We start from the raw sequence: 25,306 nt of genomic DNA, 5'->3' as shown, positions 1-25,306 counted from the left end.
TAAATAGATTAAAAATGTTAATCTTAAATGATATCAAATGGCAATTTGGAGCATAGTAAGATAAGTATCAGAAAAGTGTATTTGTATAAACCATTAGAGGACAGGGATTCCCAATTTTTCAAACAAGTCAAACACTTTTTGTGAGTAAAACAAAACAGGAACTTATGAACGGAAAACATTTGTCAATTAGAAGCACCTAAAAGCATTGCATATTTGATTAAACTATGTAAACTTCAAAAGTTTTTTTTTAACTTGTGAATTTATTTTAAATGCATATACATGTAAAAAATTATCTTCAATGACTAGTGCTGTCGAAATAAGAACATGACATAGACAAAGTTTGGACGATTGTTTTTATTGTAAAGGTAGATATAATTTTTGTACAAATACCTGACATCAGTGGTTGACAGGCAAGTTTTAAGCACGTTCATCCTAAACAAACAAAATATACGCAAATGTTTGCTTAGGATAAAAAAAACTTCTTTTAGATTTGCACTTACATGTGATAATACAATAATGATTGTTTCATCATTTTATAGGTAATGACATAAGCAGGTACTTTCATTCCAGTAAGTCTTATGAAGCTCTCTTTCTCTGGTATAATCCCCATGCATTTTCAGATGTTTTAGGAAACATTTTAGACTTTAAATAGACATGAAAGTGGACAAAAGTTATTATTTATGGATTTTATGAGACAAGTATGTGATGCTGAATGTTTCTCTTACATTTTTTTATCTCATAGTTTTGTGAAATAAATTTGTATTCACATCATGATATCATAACTTAATTTATCAAAGCAGCATGACAATTTTTTTCTTAAACTCTGTTTTATGTGATGTTAGCATATCAAATGTAAAATGAACAATTATATTTCTTCCTTTTTCACTGAAAGTTGTGCATTTCTTGCTATTGTTCATTTTGTATAACTTCTGTCACCAATTTTGTTATTCCATTCTTCACCAATATCAATTTATACTTTTGCCTTTTTAATCATTTTTACTGTATGTATATTATACTATATTTTAAATACAGATGCACACAGTTGCTTTTTTAGAAAATTGGTAACCGCATAAAAAATAAGTTGTGGCGTACTCTTTTAGTGGTCTTCAGAGCGAGTTGAAAGTTAGTTCTTTTTTAATTGGAAATTAGTTTGTTAGTGTTGTTGGCAGTGCTTTAACTTTAATCTGCATTAAGTTCAGGACAATTACTTTATGGATAATGTGAGTCTTGCAAGAACTATTTTCTATTGTGTAATAAGCAAAATTAGTGTCACACAGCAGGTTCGCTGTTCAGTCTCAGCCAAGAGATGTCTTTAAAGTATGACTCTTCTGTCTTGGTATGGCCTCCAGTGTCAGGATAAACAAAACAAGAAACCGTCGAAGACGGGTGATGCTCCCCAAAGTTTTTTTTTGTCACAATATTGCACTATATATTCAGATAAAAGGAAACATCTTGAGGGCACAGTAGTTGGGGGGACAAGAATATTTTTATAGAAAATTTCTAAGGGCCATAACTCTTTGAAAAATCATCCGACCAGAACCCGCTGATAATATGCACATCTCCTCTTGGTAGTGAAGCTTCCCATAAAGTTTCATTGAATTCCGGTCATTAGTTGCTGAGAAATAGGCAGGACAAAAATTGTGCACGGACGGACAGACAAACATACAGACGCACACACGGACAGACGAAGCGGCGACTATATGCTCCCCCCAAAATAAATTTTTGGTGAGCATAATATGGCCAATAATTAACTTTCAAATGAGAGAAAGCTTCTTGATTCCGGGAACAAATTCTTTCGGGCAGTCTAATAGTGCCAGATCATTAATTTTTTACCAATTCTATTCATGTTGCTGCAGATCCATTTCCTACAAATGTACAACAATATTCATTTATATCACGATCTATTACACTGAACACCCATACACCTTTGCCTTTTAACCCTTTCCTTGACAGGTACGCGTTTCTACGACCCTATCGATTCCCTGTCAAATACGCTTATCTACGCCTGTATCGATTCCCTGTTATCTACGCATTTCTACTACCCAATCTATTACCTGATATATACGCGTTTTTATGCGTCACGATTTAATTTGCTATTTAAATGCTTAAAATGACGTTTTAAGTGTAACAGAAATGCATATACACCTGCGTTCATCATTTTTCTAAACTGTCGAGTAAACATCCGGTAATGTTGCTATTTAAAGTTATGATGCAATTGGCGACCAATCAAGACGAGGGTTTACCATTTGACATGCGTAAATCACGTTCCGGGATGTGCGCGCTTCAGGCATTTCGTAATGTCCTAAAATAACTGCTATTCTCGAACCATATTTAATTTGGACATTTTCCGAAAACGTATTTATAACTCGTTAAAAATGTCGCAAAAATAAACACGTCCCATAGGGATATAATATCATTTGGGTGTAAATCGATTTCATTCTTATTGTTGTTTGATTCCATTATATCGTAAATGTTTGTTTCCGAGATCATATACGACTATTACATCGATATGTTAAATGGCATGTACACTAAAATGTTTTTACAAACGACACGTGCTTATCTAAAGTTTGTGTTTCGTAATACACAGGATATTGGATTATCGGTGCTTGATTGGGCAATAAAACAAAGACGCAGTCGGCGGTCTTCAATATGCCTTTGAACTGACCAATAATAATTAATAGCGCACATGCTAATCTAACATTTAGGGATAAGAAACACGGGTTCTAGACACTTTGAATAAACATGTTTACCGGACGCAGCAGTAGTCTTCAGATAACATTGGCGCGCGTGCCATGTTACCTCGGCGTTTTGTAATTTGGTACACAAATACACGGGTTTGTTGGCGACTTCTGGGTTATAAAGTTATATGTCCGCGATCAGATAAACTGGAGTATTTGATAATAAACTTGGAATTTTGCAAATAAATACACAAATTGAAGACTTATTGAAGACGCCGACATTGCCGGATTTCGATCGGTAATAAAATGCAAAATGCAAATTAATTATATGAATATTCATGGCACATTATGCAACATCCAATTAAATTGTTACCGGTATCTATAAATGTTTATAAATCATTAGGTGAATTAATGTAATAGAAATACCAAGTATCGTACGAATTTTATAAGAAATAATACAATTTATTTTGAAAATGCATGAAGTTGTTTGAGAAACTCTGTGTTTTTCTATAGTTATTTATAAGAATTTACATGGATTTTGAGGCTTGCAGAATGAATTTATAAAATAAAAAAATCTTCAAGAAAGAAGAATTGTAGTTTGGAAAGTAAGAAAAAAAAATTAATATTCCAAAATATAATTATTTGTATTTGATTCAACACACCAACTTCGCAAAGTTTCTATATGAGCTGGAAAGAGATTTGCATTTAAATGCAGTAAAACACACAACGGTCAACTTTGCATGACTATAACTGACCAATAAATTAAGGTATAAACATACAGTTTACACCACAGGAAAGGAAATTTTATTAGCTTAAACTTTCATATTGTGTATTTTTCAATTATATTTCAATTTTTATGAGAATATCAGGTTTAAAAGCAATGAGGGTCATAAAACAGCGTTTTTCCAATAATGCCTGTAAAGATGGGGTACTGATATTGATAAGATGGCTATCAGCCACTGGTCAGCAGGCAGCTAGGTCTTGTAGTAACTGGAGAGGCTTATATTGGCTAAATGGCTGTCAAGGAAAGGGTTAAATAACCACTGACTCTTCTACCACGATTGTATTGCCTTTTCCAAATTCATTTTTATCTATTTCGACTGTATAGCAGATTCCCTTTATTTTAAGTTTTGTCAAGAACTTGTATTCAAACTTGCCTAAAAAATAAGTAAATATTTCCAATTTGTATTGGTTTTCTTATTTCAGTATGTGCTGGAAATAAAGTGCTAACAAGAATACCTAATAACCACCAAAAACACCAACACAATGGACAAGCGACAGAAGTCAGCTCTAAGAAGCACATACAGGCAGTTGGCAGATGAACTTATATTGGATGAAGACTTTTATGCGGCTTTGAAGCAGAACAAAATCTTCACTGACAGTATGATTGGAATAATAAAGGTAAGCAACATGACACAAAGATTAAAATTTTAAACTTTACTTCTTTATGCCCCCCTTCAAAGAAGAGGGTGTATATTGTTTTGCTGGATGTCAGTTGGATGGACAGTCTGTCCGTCAGTCAGTCGGTCTGTAGACCATTTTGTTTCCGATCAATAACTCGTCAACTAATTGACAGATGGGCTTGATACTTAACATGTGCATTGGACTTGAACAGAAATTGTCACTAGGTCAAAGGTCAAGGTCATTGTCACAATAAGTGTGAAAATCTTTTCCAATCAATAACTCATCAGCAAATTGACCGATTGGCTTGATACTTAACATGTGCATTGGCCTCGGACAGTAGATGAGCTCTATTAAAAGTGGGGTCACTAGATCAAAGGTTAAGGTGTCACAAAAGTGCGAAAATCATTTCCAAACAATAACTTGTCAATGACTTGACCGATTTGCTTGATACTTCACATGTGCATTGGCCTTGGACAGTTGATGACAACTTTTGAAATTGGTGTCACTAGCTCAAATGTCAAGGTCACTGTCACAAGTGGGAAAATTGTTTCCAATCAATAACTTGTCAATAAATTTACCCATTGGCTTAATACTTCACATGGTCAAAGGTCAAGGTCACTGTCACAATAAGTGTGAACATAATTTTGATCAATAACTCGTCAATGAATTGACCCATTGGATTGATACTTCACATGTTCATTGGCCTTGGACAGTAGATGACCCCTTATGAAATTGGGGTCAATATAGTTCAAAGGTCAAGGTCACTGTAACATTAAGTTAAACTGATTTCCATTCAAAATGTCATCAAAGAATTGATTGATTGGTGTCAATGCCCTGTTTGGAGCTCTTGTTTCCTTTTGTTTCAGTGCATCGAACAGTATTTCAACTCTTTTACAGCAATCGATGCACAATTTTCCAAAGCAAACAGTAGTTCTGGTGGCAGTAGATGTTTTCATTCAGTAACACATTCAATTATCTGTCCTACATGCCACTTTGATCTATTCTTGTGATCTCTTGCATTAAACCATGGGATCAGTAACTAAAGATTTAAATGGTGTCATACAGTGTCTTTGAGGCAAAATTATATGCAAAGTGTACTAATTTCTCATTTTCTTTAGTCAAGTTAAAGTCTGGGCATGCAAAAAGCTGACTGTGATTTGTTGCATCTAAATTATACCCCCATGTGACTTGCCTTTGTACTATTGCAATCTGCCTACCAATCAAACAACTTTTTATCTCCCATGGAAAATTTAATAATGTCATCCTTGCATGCGGCTTAAAGTGAAACTAAAATTTACCTTAGGCATCCAAAGATGCTTATGTCTATCCATTGTATGAACAAATTCTGTCCTGCAAGAAAATTTGCATTTTAAATAAGCAGTTTGAATTACTTTCATGTGAATCGTCTAACCAGAAAAGACTCAAGGTTGTCCATAATAAGCCTCAGGCTTTCAACATAACCAAGCTTAAATAGAAAGGTTTATAAATACTCATAATAAACTGTTTATTTATGTTAACAAATATTTGCTGTTTTCTAGGCGGAGATCACTCCAAGAGACAGAGTGTATATGTTGCTGGAGTTGCTAGAAAAACGTGGACCCAAAGCGTTTGACAAATTTGTCCAGATCTTGATGGAGAATTATGATTGGCTGGCAGAAAAACTACAGGAGGAGTTTAATCAAAGGAGACAGACAAGTTTAGTACAAGGTTGGTTGTTGTTTTCTGGTGTTCAATGTCTTGTTTTACTTCTTGCTATATTATTAATAAGGCACAGGTTAATTGCACATCTTTAACAGTCCTTTTTTAAATGCTTTTTTAATATTTAAATAATCAAAATAAATATTTAATATTTAACAGTTTTACATTGATATCTACTGTAGTTTAAGTCTCAATGTATACTTTTACTCCTTCTACCATCTAGTTGTCAACATTTATCAATTGATCAATATTAAAAATTCAAATACTTCATTAATGCCAAGCAATAACTACAATTAATTAAAAGCTACTCCATTAAAACTAATCATGGTTGGAATGTGCAAAGATTTCCCAAAGAACAACAGCATACCTTTCTCTGATGTAAAGAAATAACTCATTCTAAATCTTTAACTCGGTTAAAACTTGTTGCAGCTAATCATGGTTAGAATGTACAGAGATTTCCCTACGAACACCAGCATATTCTTCCCTATTGTCAAGCAATAACTTATTCCAAATCTTGAACTCTTTTAAAACCTGTTTGTAGCTAATCATGGTTGGAATGTGCCAAGATTCTCCTACGAACACCAGCATATCTTTCCCTGTTGTCAAGCAATAACTTATTTCAAATCTTTAACTCTGTTAAAACCTGTTGCAGCTAATCATGGTTTGAATGTACGGAGATTTCCCTATGACCATCAGCAGAGCCTCCCCTGTCTGGAGCTGCCACTTAGTGGGACAAATCATGACCACTACAGATTTGCCTCCCAGTCTAATACACCTAGGTTTTATGGCATGTCTCAACCCATGCTCCAGGTAATCTTGTTTGTTTATTTCAACATGCTGTTCACACATATGTGCGAATAAATTTCACAAGAAACAAACATGTTGAGTATATCGTAGAGTTCTAGCTATCAATTAAAAAAAAAATGTTGGCTTTAACTCTACAAACTTCTATATATAATTCTTTCATGTGAGAAATTCTCTGTTTTCATACATGTTTGGAATTCACAATACAAATCTATTAATATCCTAATAAAAACAATGCAGTCAACTCTTTTTTTATTAACCAAATTGACTTAAACTATTATTTCACATATTCAATGAAAAATTTGTATCACTTAATTAACAAAAGATTAAATAGTAAATTATCAAATTCGATAATAATCATAGTGTAAGCAATCATGAAATTGTGTATACCCACATGATTCAATTATCAAATACTTGTTTCAATTCTTTGACAGTATCCAGCTCCTGCATCCTACATTGAGAATGGGCAGAAGTTTTTCACCTATCCAATGCCCACTGATACCTACAATATCTACCAAGGATACGACAGCACAGACCATCCTGGCCAACCCAAAAACAGCTTTGCCCACAATGGACAGAACATGGTGCATGAAAGAAATGGAGATGGGAACAATAGCACTGAAGGCCAGCACCAAAGAAAAGATGTCAAACCCAGTGAATATGCAGTATTAGTCAAGCACCCTAAACAGAAATGTAAAGATGCCTGCATAAGTCCAATAGGTGTGATAGAGAGTCCGAGAAAAGATGTTTCTAAAGGGGAAAGACCATCTTCTGGAGCCAATAACAAAACCCCTGACTATAAGGATGAAAGTGCAGGTGGGGGAGATGAAATCTCAGATCACGGCTTTGATGAAATCAGAAGCCAGTCCACTGCAATGCAAGATCTTTCCAATGATGCAAATTCAGAAATCAATGATGTTCTTGATGGTCCAGAGAACATAAGTATTGCACTTGAGACAGCAAGAAGCCAGGAGCCAATGCCAATAAACTTAGAGGCAGTGGATGACAATTCAGGTTTTGATGATGAAGTCGACACCTTTCCAAGCAGTGAGGTTTTTTATGGTTGTGTCAGACGAGGAAGCTCATGCATGTCAAATTTGCCAGTGGGCATTTTGCTAAAAGTTGCTGACATGCAAGATCAAAGAAACAAGACACAGATATGCGCGGATGATGAAACAGAATTTGACTATGAAGTAACAAGAAGTGATAGCTCAATTGGGGAAAATGCTGAACAGTTTGAAAGAATGAAAAGCGTTTACTATAAATTGGTTTCTGCAAACACAGGTTCTGATGACATTGAAGAAGATGGAGAAAATATTGTTAGTTGGGAAATTATTGATGATGAGCTAGATAAACTTATTAATGCACAAAGGAATTCTGATGACAACAAACTTTTGAAGGCATGCCTGGAAAAGTTCCCTGAAAAAGAAAGGAGACAGCCATTGAGCATTTGCATTGAAAATCTTTTTGAGGAAAAGAGACATCTCCAAGAAAGATTCAATGAAAAAAGCAAGGAAATTGACAGAATGGTTTATGACATGTGGAACCATCAACAAGATATGAAAAATATAGAAAAACTGAAAAAACAACGAGATGAACTTTTAGCAGAGAATGGAAGACTGAAAGATTCCATACAAAACACTGAAGTCTCACTCAATGAGCAAAGGTTAATAGCAGCACAAATGGAGTTAAAAGTACAAAGTCTGGAACAAAAACACAGAGAGGAAAAAGAGAAAAGGGGGCAAACTTCCAACAGGCGTGGACTGAATCTCCATGGAAACCGACAACAACTCAATTGTTATGGTCAAGGTCAGTCACCAAAGAGGACACAACCTGAGCCCAAACTGCAGCATGCATTGAGTAGTCCTACCCTGGCACTCAGGAACATACCGGGGACCTCAGTAAGACGAACATTGAATACCAAACGCTGAGAAATAATGTGATATATGTAGATATACTTAACCTTCATGGGACTTCACTACAGAAAGCTTTGAATACCAAATGCCGAGAGAGAGTGTGATACGTAACCTTAATCTTCCAAGGACTTCAATAGACAAACATTGAATACAAAATGATATAATAATCCAATACAATAGAGATACACTTTTTCTTCATGGGAGGGACTTAGCTATATAAAACATGGAAAACCCTAATACCTGGGACGTCAGTAAGTCAAACATCCAAAACCAAACGCAGGGTCAATTTGATACATGTAGATATACTTTTCTTGATGGAAATTCACTAGACAAAACATTGAATACCAAATGATGAGAGAATCTGATATATATATATATATATAGACACAGTTAACCTCCATGATACTTTACTAGACTAAACATTGAAAACCAAACGCTGAGAGAATCTGATACACATGGATACACATTTCTTTATGGGACTAACATATACAAAACATTGAATGCCAAATGCAGCGATAGAGAAGTGATACTTATAGAACTTATACTTACCTTTCCTGAAACCTTAAAATAAAATACGAAAGGCAAAAAACGGTACATGTAGATACAGTTCTTTCATTTACAAGAAAAAACATTTAATACCAGTGAAATACTGAGAGAATCTGATCCATGTCGATACAATTTCCTTAATGGGACCTCATTAGACAAACATTGAATACAAACTACTGAGAGATGATGTGATACTTCACTTTACCTTCCCGGGACTTCAATTATAGACAAACATTGAATACCTGATGGTGAGAGAGAATGCAACATGTACACTTATTATAAATCTACCTGAAAATGCCTTTGAAAACATTAAAACCCAAAAGTTCAGAGAATGTTTTAGATGAACATTCAACATTCAATATCAAGAGAAAATATGATACATGCAATTAATCTTCCTTGGACTTCACTAGAGGAACATTGAATACCAAGTACAAGAAATGCACTACATTGACATTGAAAAGCAAGCATTGAGAGATAACATTTCTTGGGACTCTACTAGATGAGCATAAAATACTAATTATGGAGAGAATAGGGTACATACACTTAACTTTCTTGGAACTTGGAATACAAACCATGAGCGAATGTGATTCATACACTTTACCTTATTGAAAATGCACAAGATGAAGAATGAATACCATGCACTGAGAGAGAATGTGATTCATACACTTAACCTTATTGGAAATGCACTAGATGAAGAATAAATATCATGCACTGAGAGGTAATGTGATTCAGACACTTTGCCTTATTGGAAATGTACTAGATTAAGAATGAATATCATGCACGGAGAGGTAATGTGTCTGAATTGAAAATGCACTAGATGAAGAATGAATACCATGCACTGAGAGAGAATGTGATCCATACATTAAATTTTTCTGATATGCACCAGACACAATAGACATACAAAACGCTAAGAGAATGTGATATATAACACTTAACCTTCAATTGGACTGCAGTACATATACATTGAATACCAAAATCAGAGAGAGAAATGTACATGCATTACTCATTTTCTGACTGAACAACATGTACATTGAATACCAAAACATAAAAGGAGATACATGTACATACTTCTTTTGACCGCACTAGATGAACATTTAAAACCAAATAGGGAGGAAGATATACATGTACATACTTCTTCAGACTGCACTAGATGAACGTTGAATACCAAACACGGAGAGAGAGATAAATGTAGATACTTCTTTTGACAGCACTAGATAAACATTCAATAGCAAACGCAGGGAGAAAGAAACATTTAAATACCCTTAAAATTCTTTGGACTTCACTAGATGAATACCAAACACGGAGAGAGAGATAAATGTACATACTTCTTCGGACTTCACTAAATGAATACCAAACACGGAAAGAGGGGGATAAATGTACATACTTCTTTGGGCTGCACTAGATGAAAACTCAATAGCAAACGCAGAGTGAAAAAAAAATTTGAATACACTAAAAATCCTTTCATTTGTACAAGATGAACATTGAAGAGCAAAAGCGGAGAGAAAGACACATGTAAATACCATAAACATCCTTTGGACTGGATAAGATGAAAATTGAATGCAAAAGGCCGAGAGAGAGGGTGAAATATAAAATCTAAATGGACCTTAAATCTCTGGAACTGTAGCTAGACAACCATTTAATACCAAGGACAAAGTGAGATAATTCAAATGATCACAATTGGGAACATTTAACATTGATGAGACTGAAGATAGGACATAAGTTACCAAGTGCTACTAATAAGACTGACATATATAACATTTAAATACCTTTGTACATAGATACATACTAAATATAGTGCTTATATCTCACAGATATCGTGGCCTGAAAGAGCTCAACATAAACATTGTTCATTTTTCAAGAAATACTGCTTTTTACATGAATTGCATGTTTTTATTTAAAATTTACTTTGTGTAATATATATTTGCACTTCCTTGTGCTAACATATATTATTATAAAGTGCTCAAACATAATGTTTATAAAAAGAGCCCATATTTATTATCCCCACGCTCCGATTGGAGCGGGGGGATTATGTGATTATCTCCGCCGTCAGTGTCCGTCCATCCGTCCTGGCCACTATCTCCTCCTACACTATAAGCACTAGAACCTTGACCCTTCAACACATGGTAGCTATGAGCATATGCGCGACAGTGCACTATTTGGAATTTTGATCTGACCCCTGGGTCAAAAGTTGCAGCGTGGGGATACGCGTCGGCCACGGCCGCGCCATTTCTATAATGCATCATATTTTCAGTAGACTGATACACATAGATGAAACATTTTGTACATAGTTTCAGCCATAATTCATTTAAGCAGTGTTTTGTTGTTTTGCTTTACACATAGTTGTTTCATATTCATGTTAACAGGTTATGTGTTTGAAATTAAAAAATCTTCAAAAAATAAGATAGTTTTCCATTTTGAATTTGAGCATTTCATGGGTGGAGTAACTCCATTTGTTTATTCATTTATAATTATATATTTGATACAAAAGTTTCCTTTACAATCCTTGATATTCACAAACATAACATTATGGAGTGCCCTCATATAAAAAAACGATTTTCATAATATATAACAAATTGACACCCCTTAAATGTATACATAGATCTTCAAATCTCATCAGAGTGCAAATAATCGACACTCAGCAGTCGATAAGCAAAACAAGCATGTTTGCACATACTTTTGATTGACAAATTTACTTGGTGATCAATCACTGAAGCACCTGTAATGTCTACAATATTTCATCACAAAACTGATAGCACTTAAGCCAAATACAAATAATGCAGTGACAGAACAATGCGTTCCTTTTTTACTTTGATTTTGCAGCTTTAAGAAGATCACTTTATCAGTTGAATTTATGTTCACAATATATGGCCTACTAGTTAAAGTCTAGAAATGAAGCCAAACAAAATTTGAAAAGTATACAAAAAATATATTTACATAAAAGTATGGGAAAAATATCTGCAATGTATTATTAAGGAATGGGTAAATTATCAGACCAAATGTGGACAACATTCTGTGTTTGTATGATTATTTTTACATGCAAAATATATTAGCAAAAATATTAACTAGAGCTTTCACTAACATTTATCCTCAAATTTAATTTTGATACATATGGTGGTGCAGTACTTTAGCCAAAAAAATTCATTTTTTACTTTGATTTTGCAGCTTTAAGAAGATCACTTTATCAGTTGAATTTATGTTCACAATATATGGCCTACTAGTTAAAGTCTAGAAATGAAGCCAAAAAAAATTTGAAAAGTATACAAAAAATATATTTACATAAAAGTATGGGAAAAATATCTGCAATGTATTATTAAGGAATGGGTAAATTATCAGACCAAATGTGGACAACATTCTGTGTTTTTATGATTATTTTTACATGCAAAATATATTAGCAAAAATATTAACTAGAGCTTTCACTAACATTTATCCTCAAATTTAATTTTGATACATATGGTGGTGCAGTACTTTAGCCAAAAAAATTCATTGTATCCCGTTGACACAAAATATGACCATGACTTTTTAAGTTGACATTTGGGCACACCTAATTTAAGTTTCAGGGTCCTTTTCTTCAAATGAATCAGGAATCACCACTAATAATCCTTATTTAACAGTGTGTTGCACTCAACATGGCTAACTGCATAGTTTAAGTTTATACTTTAAAGTCAAGGGTCAAATGCTTGTGTATTCAAATTATTTTCCTTATACATTTTTTGCGAAGAAAATAACTGTTTTCGTTCACAGTACTCTTTTATACTGATCAAATTTGAAAAGAACCTTCAATTACCATTTCAATGAATAAATAACATAATTGCTGTTCTCAATTTTCTTTTCAAATGTATCAAAATTGCATAATCATGCCATTCAATTAATTAACTGCTATCATTAAGTTACAAAGCCGTGACATTATCGATTTTACATGATTCAATAAATATTGATATAAGCCTATTGATATCCTGAATGAAGTATTCGCACACTTTAAATGCATGGAGTTAAAAGGCTAACATGTAAGATAAGGTCTTTAAGATGAGATTATATCATTATTTATGGGTTTAGAATTGCCATCAAGGTAGCAGATATAGGCATCTAGGAGGGCCTTCAAGCAATATTTAGGACTACTTAAAATGCAGGTCAAACAAATACCTTTAACCTTTGTTTTGCATATATTTGACACATAGAAATAAACTACGATTTTTAAGAGGATCGGTTGAAACACTTTTCAAATGCTATAAATGTTCTATAGACTCTTGAAGTACTGAACACTGAATAATGTGCACAATATTGCAACTAAGGCTGACATACTTTATTGCCATAGTTCTTATATGGCGCTCAATGCAGTACATTATCAATTCATCAATAATATTGTTTAGCTTTTATTAAAGATATTTTGTTTTCTAAACACAATCACAATGGCCTGTCTTGGTCTGAATTTCTGGATGAAATAAACATGATATGGTCTAAATTTCTGGATGAAATAAACATGATACCATTGTAAAACATAGGTTCAAATGTAAAATACCCATGATTATTTTTTTATATATTTTTAGGTAAAGCTTATTGAAATTTCTTTTCATAACAAGCGCAATTTTTTTCTAACTTTTTTAGAATCGAATAATTATGATTGCTCACCAAGAACTCTTTTTGGTTCTTATGTGTGTCAACACATAGTGCAACCATCCTGTATCATAATCCAGCACTATCCACTGTTTATCCCTTTGCATGCTGTGAAATTTGTCGTTGCTAAAATGTTGTCTGCTGAATTTCTAAAGTTAGCATTTTCTTAGATTGTTTTTTTCAAAGAATACTATCAGAATAGCAAACAGTTTGGATCCTGATGAGACGCCACGTTCTGTTTGCAAAGGCCTTCAAAATTTGGTTCCAGCACTGAAAGACTTAAACAACTAACAGCGTGTCTATAGGGGGCGATGGTTATATAAGAGAATCCAGGAGCACACCCTAAAAGTTTATTACACAAATGCTTAAAATTACTGTGTGTAGTTTTTAACTTAAATTCAACAGTGGACACAAAGCAATGGGTCATAATTATGCCAAAACTGGTGACAGACCAAATTCAAACACACATTAGGGTCATTTAGCTGTTAACATCGAGAGAAATTTACCCAGATGGAATAGTTACATAAACACTATAGTTTGGGACTTATTCTATACTAAAGAGAAATACAAAGGACCATAATTCTGCCAAAACTCGTAACAGCCAAAACTCCTTTTTTAAATCATCTGCATATTATTTTCATTCAATGATAAAGGTTTGAGTGAGATTCGAACTATAAGAGTTGTTCAAAAACACAAACTTAATGACATTCAGACCTCTAGATAGATCAACATGTGCATAAATAGATTACCAGTAATTGAGTTTTCAGGAATTAAAATGCACCCTAATAGCAATTGCAAACATCCAAAGGACATCTAGGTGTGCAAATAATAAAGCACTAAAGCTTTAAGTGAATGATGCATAAGTTCATAAAATGCGGTTTAAAGTATGTATTTTGGTATGAAATTAAAGGTAAACATGTAAGCAAAAACAGCCTTCATGGCATTACTTGGTGTGTTGAGGTGTCTAGGCTAACATGTTTGCCCCATGTATTCCTGATGATCAACAACAACATGCTGGCAAGAACCAGTGTGTAAATTCTGAGGTACATATTCAGAATTGAATGTTTAGAATTTATTTCACTGGTTTTCTTTCTAACCATGTTAAGTATGACACATTGGAATACAGCAAGATCATGGTAAAAATTGTGATTCAAGGAAAAACCCTTTTACAATTACATCTTGAATTTTCAAAACGATGATGGGGTGGAGCATAATAGTGTGTTTTTATGAAATCCAAGTGAAAAATCTCATGATTATATCACATGGTGGTGGAAAAATACATATCTTCAAATATACAAGGTATTTGCGTCTTTTTGTTGTACATTTTAAACTTGATTTTTGGTTCCCAGAAAATGTCTCCAATACAGTTTAGTACTCGAATAGTTGCAATAATTCAACTCTCAGCTTTATACCCCAATGGGTTGCTGAGAGTTGCAATGCGCTCTCTTGTCCATGGGTGCAAAATGTTATCAACAATGCAAGGGTTAAGGAACACTGAAACTGCAAAAACTTATTAAAGTTTACCTGTTTAAACCACAAACGCATCCAAATGGTACCATTAAAGCAAGAAATAATTGCTTTTTATTGACTTAGTTTTCCTTTCGTACGCTGTATCCGACATATTGGAAAATTGACCCAATATTGGTTAGGTTGCAGTACACCAATATTTTGCACATCGGGTTATGTGATGGAGCCTATTAAAGTCGATAACGATGTGGTATTGGATACAGAATACACTGTTAAAATTTAAACATAAAAATGTCAGTGAGAAAAGTGTGTTGAAACATCGTCGTGTTTTTATAGGGTGCATACAAAGGATAACATCCGTAGGTTGCCATTCAGGTAAATTTAACATGTTTATGAAGTTTATTCATTATTTTCCTCAATTTGTCTCGAAAGACGCCTGTTTAGTGAAGCGCACGGATTCCGTGCGCTGAACTGCACCCATGTTTTTGAAGGGGTGCATATGGACTCCCAGAGCCGCCATAGCAAAAATTATCAAAGGCTCTGGGAATCCGTTTATATGGACTAAGTACTCGAAGTGATCGCCATAAAGAGATATTATGAAAGGTCTTTTCAAAGTAAAAGTATTTGGACTTGTATTATATTTGATTAAATAATATCACATTTACATGAAATAACAAAATCAGCATATAATAAGATCTTGTCAAATGTTCCTTTGAGGGGTGAATGTAAGACTGCTGTAATTCATATTAAATAAAGAAGGAGATACGACAGTTTTACGTTCTTTTCCGTTCAGCCTTCGATATATTACCCCCCAGATGGACATGGCAATCTTATGTGCTTTTAGTGTTTTAAAAAGGCAGAAGAGTCATCATTGAGGCTTTGAAACCAAATGGCACTTTCTCAACAGTGTTATAAATCTCACTCAATAATTTAATGACAAAACCCCTTTTTTGACAAGGCATGCAAATTTGCAAAACGGATTTGGCATCAAATACAAGTACAAGGGCAGTTAATTTACAATATCACACATCCATATCCCACAAGTAATGGACCTAAGTATAATGGGTTCTGTTAATTACCATGTTGGAATTTAACATGGCTTATATTTATGTTTTAAACAACCAATAAAGCATCAAAATCAGTTCATTGAAAACCGAACATTAATTGGAAAGTAATTGAATATAAATATGAGCCTCATGACCATTAACTTGTGTCACAAATGATATCATCACTACCATTGCAATTTGCAAGACAAATTTTGACGATGTGGTATCATTTAACTTGAAAATCTTGTATCTGAAACTGGAATGTTTGGCAGATACAACAGTACCGCCTTCAGCCATCAAATTATATTTTTGTAGCGAGTGAACGATGGGCCTCTTTTATTGACAGATAATTACACAAGACAAACCGACATATTAGGATTAATGATCAGTACACCTTATCTTGCTGTATAACATGCCATATTTGCTTACACTGATTACCCACTTGCAGATTGTGTGATAAATGGGTTGTAGTGAAGGACTGTAACAAAATATTTTCTTTGAAATTTTTTATTTAAGAGCTAAGTCTTGCGGTCTGTTGGTTTGAATACAGGTGATAGTTTCTAAGGATTTAACAGTTTAAACTAGTGTTATAGTGGTAACTATGTCAAGGATATGTTCTTATTAAATTTAATTTAAGAACTGAAGACAAATACCGCAAATTTTACATAGGAAATTATACTTAAAAAATAAATTGTTAAAAAATAGATACTCATGAAACAATCAAATAATTAAAAAAACACTGTAATTTGTATAAAACCTGATGTTATGTTAAGTTTTTTAGATATATTTTCAGTTTTTGGATTTAGGTTTTTAACTTGAGTAACTGTTTAAATAATTATGGTATACGACTGAATAAAAGCTGGTACACAACAAGTATAATACACATACTTTTTGTTACCATTATGTAAACACTTATCGTAAAATTTTGAAAAAGCATTAAACCACCTCATATATCTTGCGTACTCAATGGATTATTTAACCGATCATTTAGAGTTAAAGCCAATCTAAAATATCTATTATATATAAGGTTATTTCTCAGTTCTTTGAAAATAGACAATTAAGATACACATTTAGCATTTTTTCTGGCAATTCAACTGTTACATCCCTTTGCAAAAATGACAAAATTGGTCGTTTTTTCAGGAAATAATGCCTTATTTTCACTTTAAACTGTTTTAACAGTTTTTGTCAGACGAAAACATAACACTTGCTTATTGGCATTTAATAACAAAAGAATAAGAATAAGCCTTTTATTTGTAAGATTTGTATGGCATCCTGCATACCAATACTCTGTAGATTAAATACTGATTTGACTAATTGTCCATGGGTAATAGATTAACGCAAGGAACAATCAGATCGACTTAACAAAATTATATAGGCCTGGGTGACTGCAATAATACTGTGAAACTGGACATTTATTGCAAAGAGATAAATAAACTGGAAGTAACAAGGAAAACTTGTGATGGAGACAGTCGTAAGGATGGGACATAATTTTGGAACTACTTTGTGAATCATGTGATATCAAACTACAACAACTAGATACTATAAATTTAGTTCATAGTGTCACATAATAGTGACTATTGTATCCAAGCTGGCAATTTCCAAAATCACTGGATTAAATTTGTGTTCAACCAACAAATAAGGATTACAAAGGTCATGGCAGACAAACAAAAGATGGTGTTTAATTTTCTTAAGCAGGTGTTATTATTATTTAGATCATTTTTACAGGTCAGGTGCTGTTAAGGTGATAAAGGATTAAATTATAGACGTCAGAAGAAATTCTGTCAATCAAGAGGGGATCTTATGATTGGCGGCAAGTTGGTGTTCCAACCTGTGAATCTGAATACTCGAGGGAAATTTATACTCAATTATACACCAAGAATAAGATAATTGTTTTATCATTTAGGGTTGTGAACAAATTGTGATCATGCAGACTCAGTATATGTATACTTAACAACTCAAGCAACAATTAATGTTTTATCACATGTGTATTTGAGGCTAGGATTTGTTGCTTGGACCTAAAAATAGGCAATACAAATAAAAATAATAAAATAACATGAAAATACAATCTTAAGTCAATTTCAAATAAATAATTTCTTTAAACAGGCAATTGTGATAATCACGTAAAATATAAACAGTCTTGACTCTATATTTAAAAAAATATAAATTAATAACACTTATTGTTGTCAAGAAATTTTCATTTAAAGACTTTCATATACAGAACATTAAAGACAAAAATGTGAAAATTGTGAAAATGACAATATTGAAGAGTATGGAGAGTATTTCAAATAAGTATGACAATGTTTTCTTGAGACAACTGTAAACGTTTAACTGTCAGTTTGGGTAAAAAAAAAAATTGGTGAAAATCGAATACACTAAACCAGCCGACACAATGAATGACGCACAGCGAGCGGCAATACAGCGTCACCTCAAGCTTCTTGCTGATGACATCATGCTTACAGAGGAGCTTCTGGGCATCATGTACCAACGGCGACTATTCGAGAAACACATGATTGAAACCATCAAGGTACGGCAGCTTGTTCACTAGGGTTTGATTGTGTTTTGTGTGTGATAATCCATTATATTAACATTGTGATCAATGATGATGTTTCGATTAAAATTGGTGGAGTCGAAGGTTGGACAAGTTTTATTTTATCATTTTTTATTATTTTAATTAACGGCTATAATTGAGAAGTGATTTATGAGTTCTGGCTGGTTATCAAATACAGTGGCCAATATATAAAGTTGCAAATATTATTACCACGTGTCATGATGTTTGGTTGCAAACTATTTGATTAAAAAAGTGGACAAGGTTAATTTGGCCATGTTTATTATTCAAGGCCATTATTCAGAAGTGCTTCAAGAGATTTTGCTAGTTATCACACTTGGCTGAGATATTATGCCCACAAACATTGCCAAGCAGTTTCATGATGATTTGATTTTAGCTGTTTGAGTTAGAAAGCAAAAGTTTTCTTCTTCTTAACAGACGTACATTAAAAATAATGGTACTTAAAGGAAAACAAATGTGAATACAGCTACATGTATAAGGTCTAAACTCAGGTCATGACTATAACTGGCATTTTTTGGTAACTTGTATGAATGAAACATATTCAAGCAAATGTCCTAAGAAATATAGCTTAAACATCCCTCAATGATAACTAAATTCGCTATTTCCATACTACAGGCAAAGACCATATCTATGACAGCACTCAAATTAACTTTCAACAAAGTCTTGCTGATTTTTAAGCAATTCGTGTTGTAATTGAATCCATTCTAAATATTGCATGCAGTTAAGAGAGCAAGTACCTAACAGAAAATGTGTTTGTTATATTTAGGCTGAGAAAACAAATACTGACAAGCTGTATGTGATGCTGCACATGCTGCCGAAACGTGGCCCAGATGCGTTTGACAACTTCATCGAGATTCTAAAGCCAAACTACCCCTGGCTGGCATCCACTTTAGAAACCACTTACAGAGATGAGATGACCCTTGTCAGACAGAACTCCATCATCAGCATGTGTACCGCATGTGGAGGCAATGGTGGTCTCACAGCTCGCAGTGACACACAGGTGGATGGTAAGTAAAACTAAGTTAATGTTCATTGAACTTGGTTAAGTGAAAGTGGAACTAAGTGAGACTCAAGAGGATGGTAAGTGGAACTAAGTCAAGGTGGATTGGAACATGGATAAGTGAAGGTGGACCTAAGTGAGACACAAGTGGATGGTAAGTGGAATTATAAAGTAAAGGTTGGTTGGAACTTGGATAAGTGAAGGTGGACCTAAGTGAGACACAAGTGGATGGTAATGGAACTATAAAGTAAAGGTTAATTTAACTTGGTTAAGTGAAGTTGGACATAAGTGAGACACAAGTGGATGGTAAGTGGAACTATAAAGTAAAGGTTGATTGGAACTTGTTGAAGTGAAGGTGGACCTAAGTGAGACACAAGTGGATGGTAAGTGGAACTAAGTAAAGGTTCATTGAAATTGGTTAAGTGAAGGTGGACCTAAGTGAGACACAAGAGGATGGTAAGTAAAACTAAGTCAAGGTTGATCGTAACTTGGTTCAGTGAAGGTGGAACTAAGTGAGACACAAGTGGATGTTAAGTGAAACTAAGTCAAGGGGGATTGGAACTCGGTGAAGTGAAGGTGAACCTAAGTGAGACACAAGAGGTTGGTAGGTGAAACTAAGTCAAGGGGGATTGGAACTTGGTGAATTGAAGGTGGACTTAGTAAGACACAAGTGGATGGTAAGTGGAACTAAATCAAGGTTGATAAGAACTTGGTGTATTGAAGGTGGACTAAGTGAGACACAAGTGGATGGTAAGTGGAACTAAGTCGAGGTTGATTAGAATTTGGTGAAGTGAAGGTGTGACAAACAAGCTGTTAACGACTAAACTTGATTTTTTACCCCTTCATGTGAACTTAACTTTAGATTAGGGGGCCTAAAAAAGAAATTATCTGTAGTGAAATAAATGGCATTTAAAGTCATTGTATAACTTAAAGAAATGATATATGCATAAAAATATATTCAACAAAGTGTTGTGGCTTTAAGATGTTTCTTTAACACAGGTGGGAGACAACAGCCTGAGATACAGGTGGATGCAGATGTAAAGAAGAAAGTTGAATGTTTCATCCATAAGACGTTTGGTCACAGAAAGACAATTGCACACCAGGACAAGCGTTGCATGGAGAGATGGCTGTCAGAGCAGATACAGACTGAAAGAAAACAGAGGTGAGTTTAGTGCAGTATAAGAAATAGACAATCACAATTCAGGCACAATGGCACAAGAGTGACCAACCAGGTAACCCAAATTGTATATGGACTTCAGATATCAGCTTTGGTCAATATACAATTTGGATCTGCCTGGCTGTTCAGTGTTTTGTCACAGAGCCCTTAGTAGGGTTTCCTTTTTCTTAAATAGTGAATATTGCTTAGAGGTTTAGCACTTTTCCTTTTTGAAATCATAAATACTTAAGAATTTGCGCATACACACACATTACTTGAAATTTCAACATTCATTCAATTAGGGATATTTTTTCACATAGTAGATCTGTTAATACTGGTTCTGGTTTTAGCTCTGTGAAAGTGGGGTGAATATCCATACTAAAAATTGTTGTTAGGCATTTTTATGCAATTTGCAAAATCAAAAGAACAAGTCTAATGGGTTTTTTTGTTTTTAAATTTCATTGTAATTAAAAAAAATCAAGGGGGGATATGGTCAATTATCTGTTTTACATCTGATGGAAGTAATTTTTTGGTCTCATTAAGCAAAGGTTTTAATCACTTCTGTAGTGTGACACTGTATAATTTTATGTGTGTTTGCGATGAAATGATTTCCATATCAACTATTCGAAAGCAATAATAGTGTTATCAAATCCATACTAATTGTTCCAGAATGACAAAACCCTCAAATGTATCAGAGGAATCCAAGACCCCAGAGCCCCCTGTCGGTTCAAGCCTGGTGTCATACGCTGATCAAAACCACGAAGAACTTAAACGGGTTTATAACAAAGTCAGGGAAGAAAATCTATGTGACAATATTAACATTGATAATTCATACAAAAAGCAGCACACTGACAGTAATGAGAACATGAGCATAGAAAGTGGTAGTGACGATGTTGATGCTGGCGTTAATGCCAACATTGATACTAATATTGCTGACATTGGAATGTTTGCTGAATTGTTAGGAGAAGAAGTCAACAGAATGATAAACAAACTTAACACTCTGGAAGGAATTATAACACAATGTCATTACATTCTTGGTGATTCTGAAAGAAAGAAAAAGCTTACAGAACTTCTGAAAGAAGCACAGTACGACAGAAAGCATAACGCACAAGAATTGGCCAAGGAAAAAGCAAAGTCAGAAGAAATGTTAAAAGAATTATATGACTATAGCAAAACAATAAACAAATATGAACTTACAAAACAACAACAGAGGCAGGAGATTGACAAATTAAAAGAAGAGGTTCATAAGTTAGAAAGGAGGAATGCAGTTTTAACAGACAGATGTGAGACTCTTGAAGCAGCCAACAGGCAGCACATTGAAAAGGAAAAGACACTGGCAAATCTTAACAAAATGATTGATGATCTGAAAGCTACCCAGTCGGCCTCTAACGATGACAATAATTTAAATCACAGTCCAATCAGTATGTCTCGTTACAGGAGAATGCCTCGGGCTACACATAGGAAAGGATCGACTGCTGACTTGAGTAATCCAGTAACTTCCAGGAAGGTGCCGCCAAAAACTGTGAATGCAACTAGAAAGAGGACTTATCTACCTATCAGCAGATTTCCTTAATTGTTCATAATAATATATTGACATGTTGATGTTAAACAAAAACAAGCACAATCCATGAGACAAGGCATTTATATGGCATTTATGATGTGCTTGAATGACACATAAACAAAATAATAGCAGTCAGCATTACACTTATTTAAACCAATTTTTGACAAAAATGCATGGCATTTTGTCAACAAGTTGTTCAAAAAGCTCTACATTTGCCAGAGTACACAAGAAATTAGCTTGTAAAAAAAATAATTTAAGCATTTTTTTGGACTAAACTTTTTTTTTTATAAACATTAAAGGCTTACATGTTTTTAAGTGCTAACTGTTACTATTTTGCCACTTTACATATAAAAACATTCAACATATTCCCATTAAGTATTATGCAGCTGTACAGATGTAAATATAAATATGAAAATTGGAGATCTTAACTTAAATAGATCTGAAATATCTGTAAATATAATGTTAACAACTTTGTAAAGATGTTATTGCAATTCTTGCTGTAGCACATTTTTGCGTTACGTTAAATATATATTGCTTCTTGCATATCGTATCATTCCCACACACATGATAATTAAACAGGCAGCAAATTAAAAAAACATATTTTGGCAATGTTCATACACATCTAGGCTTCTCTGTTCAGTTCACAACTTAATGCCCGAAACAAAATGAGGCTAACTTATTTGTGCTTACATTGTGGCGTTGACAATTAAAACAGTTTACATTGTGTACCCCATTTATATTGTTTGTATTGTTTAAATTTAAAACCATTTAAAACCATCTTTTGTATTTAGGCATTGTTAATCTGTGTCATCTTGGTTGATTGTTTGAATGAGTCTTACCAGTGATTCTTGTTCAGGCCTTATTAGAAAAAGTAACTTATATATATATATATATATAATACATCTATCTATATGTTAAGATTTTGTAAACCCCTATGACTGTAGTATGTAAAATATATTTGGGAAAAAAAAGATTAAAGGGAAACAATGTATGCAGTATTTTTATGATATATGTGATTCCTTTGTAAAGGTTGTTAATAAATAATGTATAATTGTTCTCTCCCAATGTCCTCAAAGCGCCCATGTAAAAATATAATTGTAGATTAACTCTTTCAGTGCGGGAACCGAATTTTGAAGGCCTTTGCAAACAGTTTGGATCCAGATGAGACGCCACAGAATGTGGCGTCTCATCAGGATCCAAACTGTTTGCTATTCTGATAGTATTCTTTGAAAAAAAATCGAAGAAAATGCTAAGTTTAGAAATTCTGCAGACGACATTTTAGCAGACGACAAATTTCCCAGCATGCAAAGGGTTAAAGAGCATACAAAAAATATTTTGTTTCAAATAATAAATAAATAATCAAAATACAATATATTACGATAAACGGTATCTGGTGATTTTCTTTTAATTGACACAAATACAACTGCTTAACATTAAATGAACCAGTCTAAGATTTAGGGAAGTTTGTGATATTAGTAAGATATAAAAAAAAATTGATTCATTAGAATGTTGTGGATACTTGCTTGTGTTAAAAAATACCATAAATCTTGCCTATCATATTAATGACTAATGTTTTGACGTGTACCAGAATTTTTATTTTCAATACATTTATAATTGTATTTCACCTTTTTAAATTTTTAGTTTTAAAAATCAGCGGATGATTAATAAACATAAAAAGGTTGTGAAAATACTTGTTTATCATCTACGTTTTGTTTACCATACACCTGTATACTAATTGTGAACAAATTCCATAAATACAAAATAGTATTTGTAGTAAAGTTTGTTGATCAAACTATTATAAATGTGTGCTCAATTAGTATTTATTTTCTTATTTATTTCTTATATATGTACATCATTTATTTAAATCTGTTTTAAAAATATATCAATTGAATATTAAACTGTTACGAACTGGACATGGCTGTTGTCTGCATAACTCCTAGTACTATATTAAAGAGTTTGTGAGGAAAATGATATTAATTTAAATGTATAACATACTGTCACTGATACAGCAAAGCATACTTGGGCATACAGTGAACTTATTTTTAAAAGAAACTTCTTTGGAGTGAATTAGTCCTAATCAAGTTGACAGAACAAGATGAAGTCATTCAGATACATTGTAACGTAACCAACATTTTGGGCACTATTGAATTAATATCATACATGCCAGACGTCCCGATCTTGGCAGGACAGTCCTGTTTTTGAGGTGTTCGTCCCGGTGTCCCGATGTGACACAATTTGTCCCGACATTCGTTAAAAACAACCTGCCTTCTATAAGTTCACAATAAAATTTGCTAATCAAGCTCTGTCTGGCTTAAATTACCATCGCTAATCCCTTTATTGCCCCCTATTTACAAACCATATCTACTAGTCGAGTGATCCAGTGTTGTTTTGGACACCTTATCAGTGATCTATAGGCAAATTATTGATTTTATCGCGCATTCACACCATGGTGTTTTTATGATAGGGGTCGCAAATTGCTAGCGATAAATTAATCGAAGCGAATTTAAAGCAGACGGCTTTTGTATTTCATGGCCCAAATCAAGTCCACAGATATTATTCTGCGGTATTCTGTGTATTATACCACCCGAGGTTAAAAAACCAGTGTCAAAACACCATATCAAACAAATTGAGCGCTGACCAGTACACATTGGTGTTTCACATAGATTTACTTTCCTTTTTGACTGATTTTCCGAAAATAATATGTACATATTGCGTCAATCTAAATTTAGAGTTAATTGATTAGTTGAATAAAAACAGTGCTCGATGCGCGCACATCACGTTGAACGATTACACCTGCCTCTGTCCCAAATGGATGTCAAATAGAGGCATGCCCTGAAATTTCACGTCATGGAT

The 25,306-nt window shown here is 33.7% G+C and overlaps 3 protein-coding genes across 14 annotated transcripts in view; 2 read left to right on the top strand and 1 right to left on the bottom strand.

The window, feature by feature from the left end:
* LOC127871974 (uncharacterized) overlaps window positions 1-25,306 on the bottom strand; it is a 341,340-nt gene that overhangs the window by 234,000 nt on the left and 82,034 nt on the right. The window lies entirely within an intron of this gene.
* Window positions 540-11,446, top strand: LOC127871979 (uncharacterized). Of its 3 annotated transcripts, none has more exons than XM_052415307.1 (5): window positions 540-569; window positions 3,885-4,079; window positions 5,621-5,789; window positions 6,433-6,590; window positions 7,019-11,446. In XM_052415307.1, the coding sequence occupies exons 2-5, from the start codon at window positions 3,945-3,947 to the stop codon at window positions 8,513-8,515; spliced, it is 1,959 nt and encodes a 652-aa protein (XP_052271267.1). In that variant the 5' UTR covers window positions 540-569; window positions 3,885-3,944; the 3' UTR covers window positions 8,516-11,446. The 3 variants fall into 3 exon arrangements, with proteins under 3 accessions (XP_052271267.1, XP_052271266.1, XP_052271264.1); XM_052415306.1 differs by having other exon boundaries at window positions 560-597; XM_052415304.1 differs by having other exon boundaries at window positions 560-698.
* Window positions 16,602-24,366, top strand: LOC127871983 (uncharacterized). Of its 8 annotated transcripts, none has more exons than XM_052415313.1 (6): window positions 16,602-16,720; window positions 17,502-17,865; window positions 18,274-18,694; window positions 19,503-19,743; window positions 20,736-20,898; window positions 21,562-24,366. In XM_052415313.1, exons 3-6 carry the CDS (start codon window positions 18,560-18,562, stop codon window positions 22,463-22,465), a joined length of 1,443 nt encoding a protein of 480 aa, XP_052271273.1. In that variant the 5' UTR covers window positions 16,602-16,720; window positions 17,502-17,865; window positions 18,274-18,559; the 3' UTR covers window positions 22,466-24,366. The 8 variants fall into 8 exon arrangements, with proteins under 8 accessions (XP_052271273.1, XP_052271275.1, XP_052271272.1 ...); XM_052415315.1 differs by having other exon boundaries at window positions 16,608-16,765; window positions 17,502-17,641; XM_052415312.1 differs by having other exon boundaries at window positions 16,608-16,765.

This window comes from Dreissena polymorpha, chromosome 3 (genome assembly GCF_020536995.1).
Source record: "Dreissena polymorpha isolate Duluth1 chromosome 3, UMN_Dpol_1.0, whole genome shotgun sequence".
NCBI lineage: Eukaryota > Metazoa > Mollusca > Bivalvia > Myida > Dreissenidae > Dreissena > Dreissena polymorpha.
Note: the sequence above shows the minus strand (reverse complement) of the source record. Positions and strands in the feature narration are given on the sequence as shown.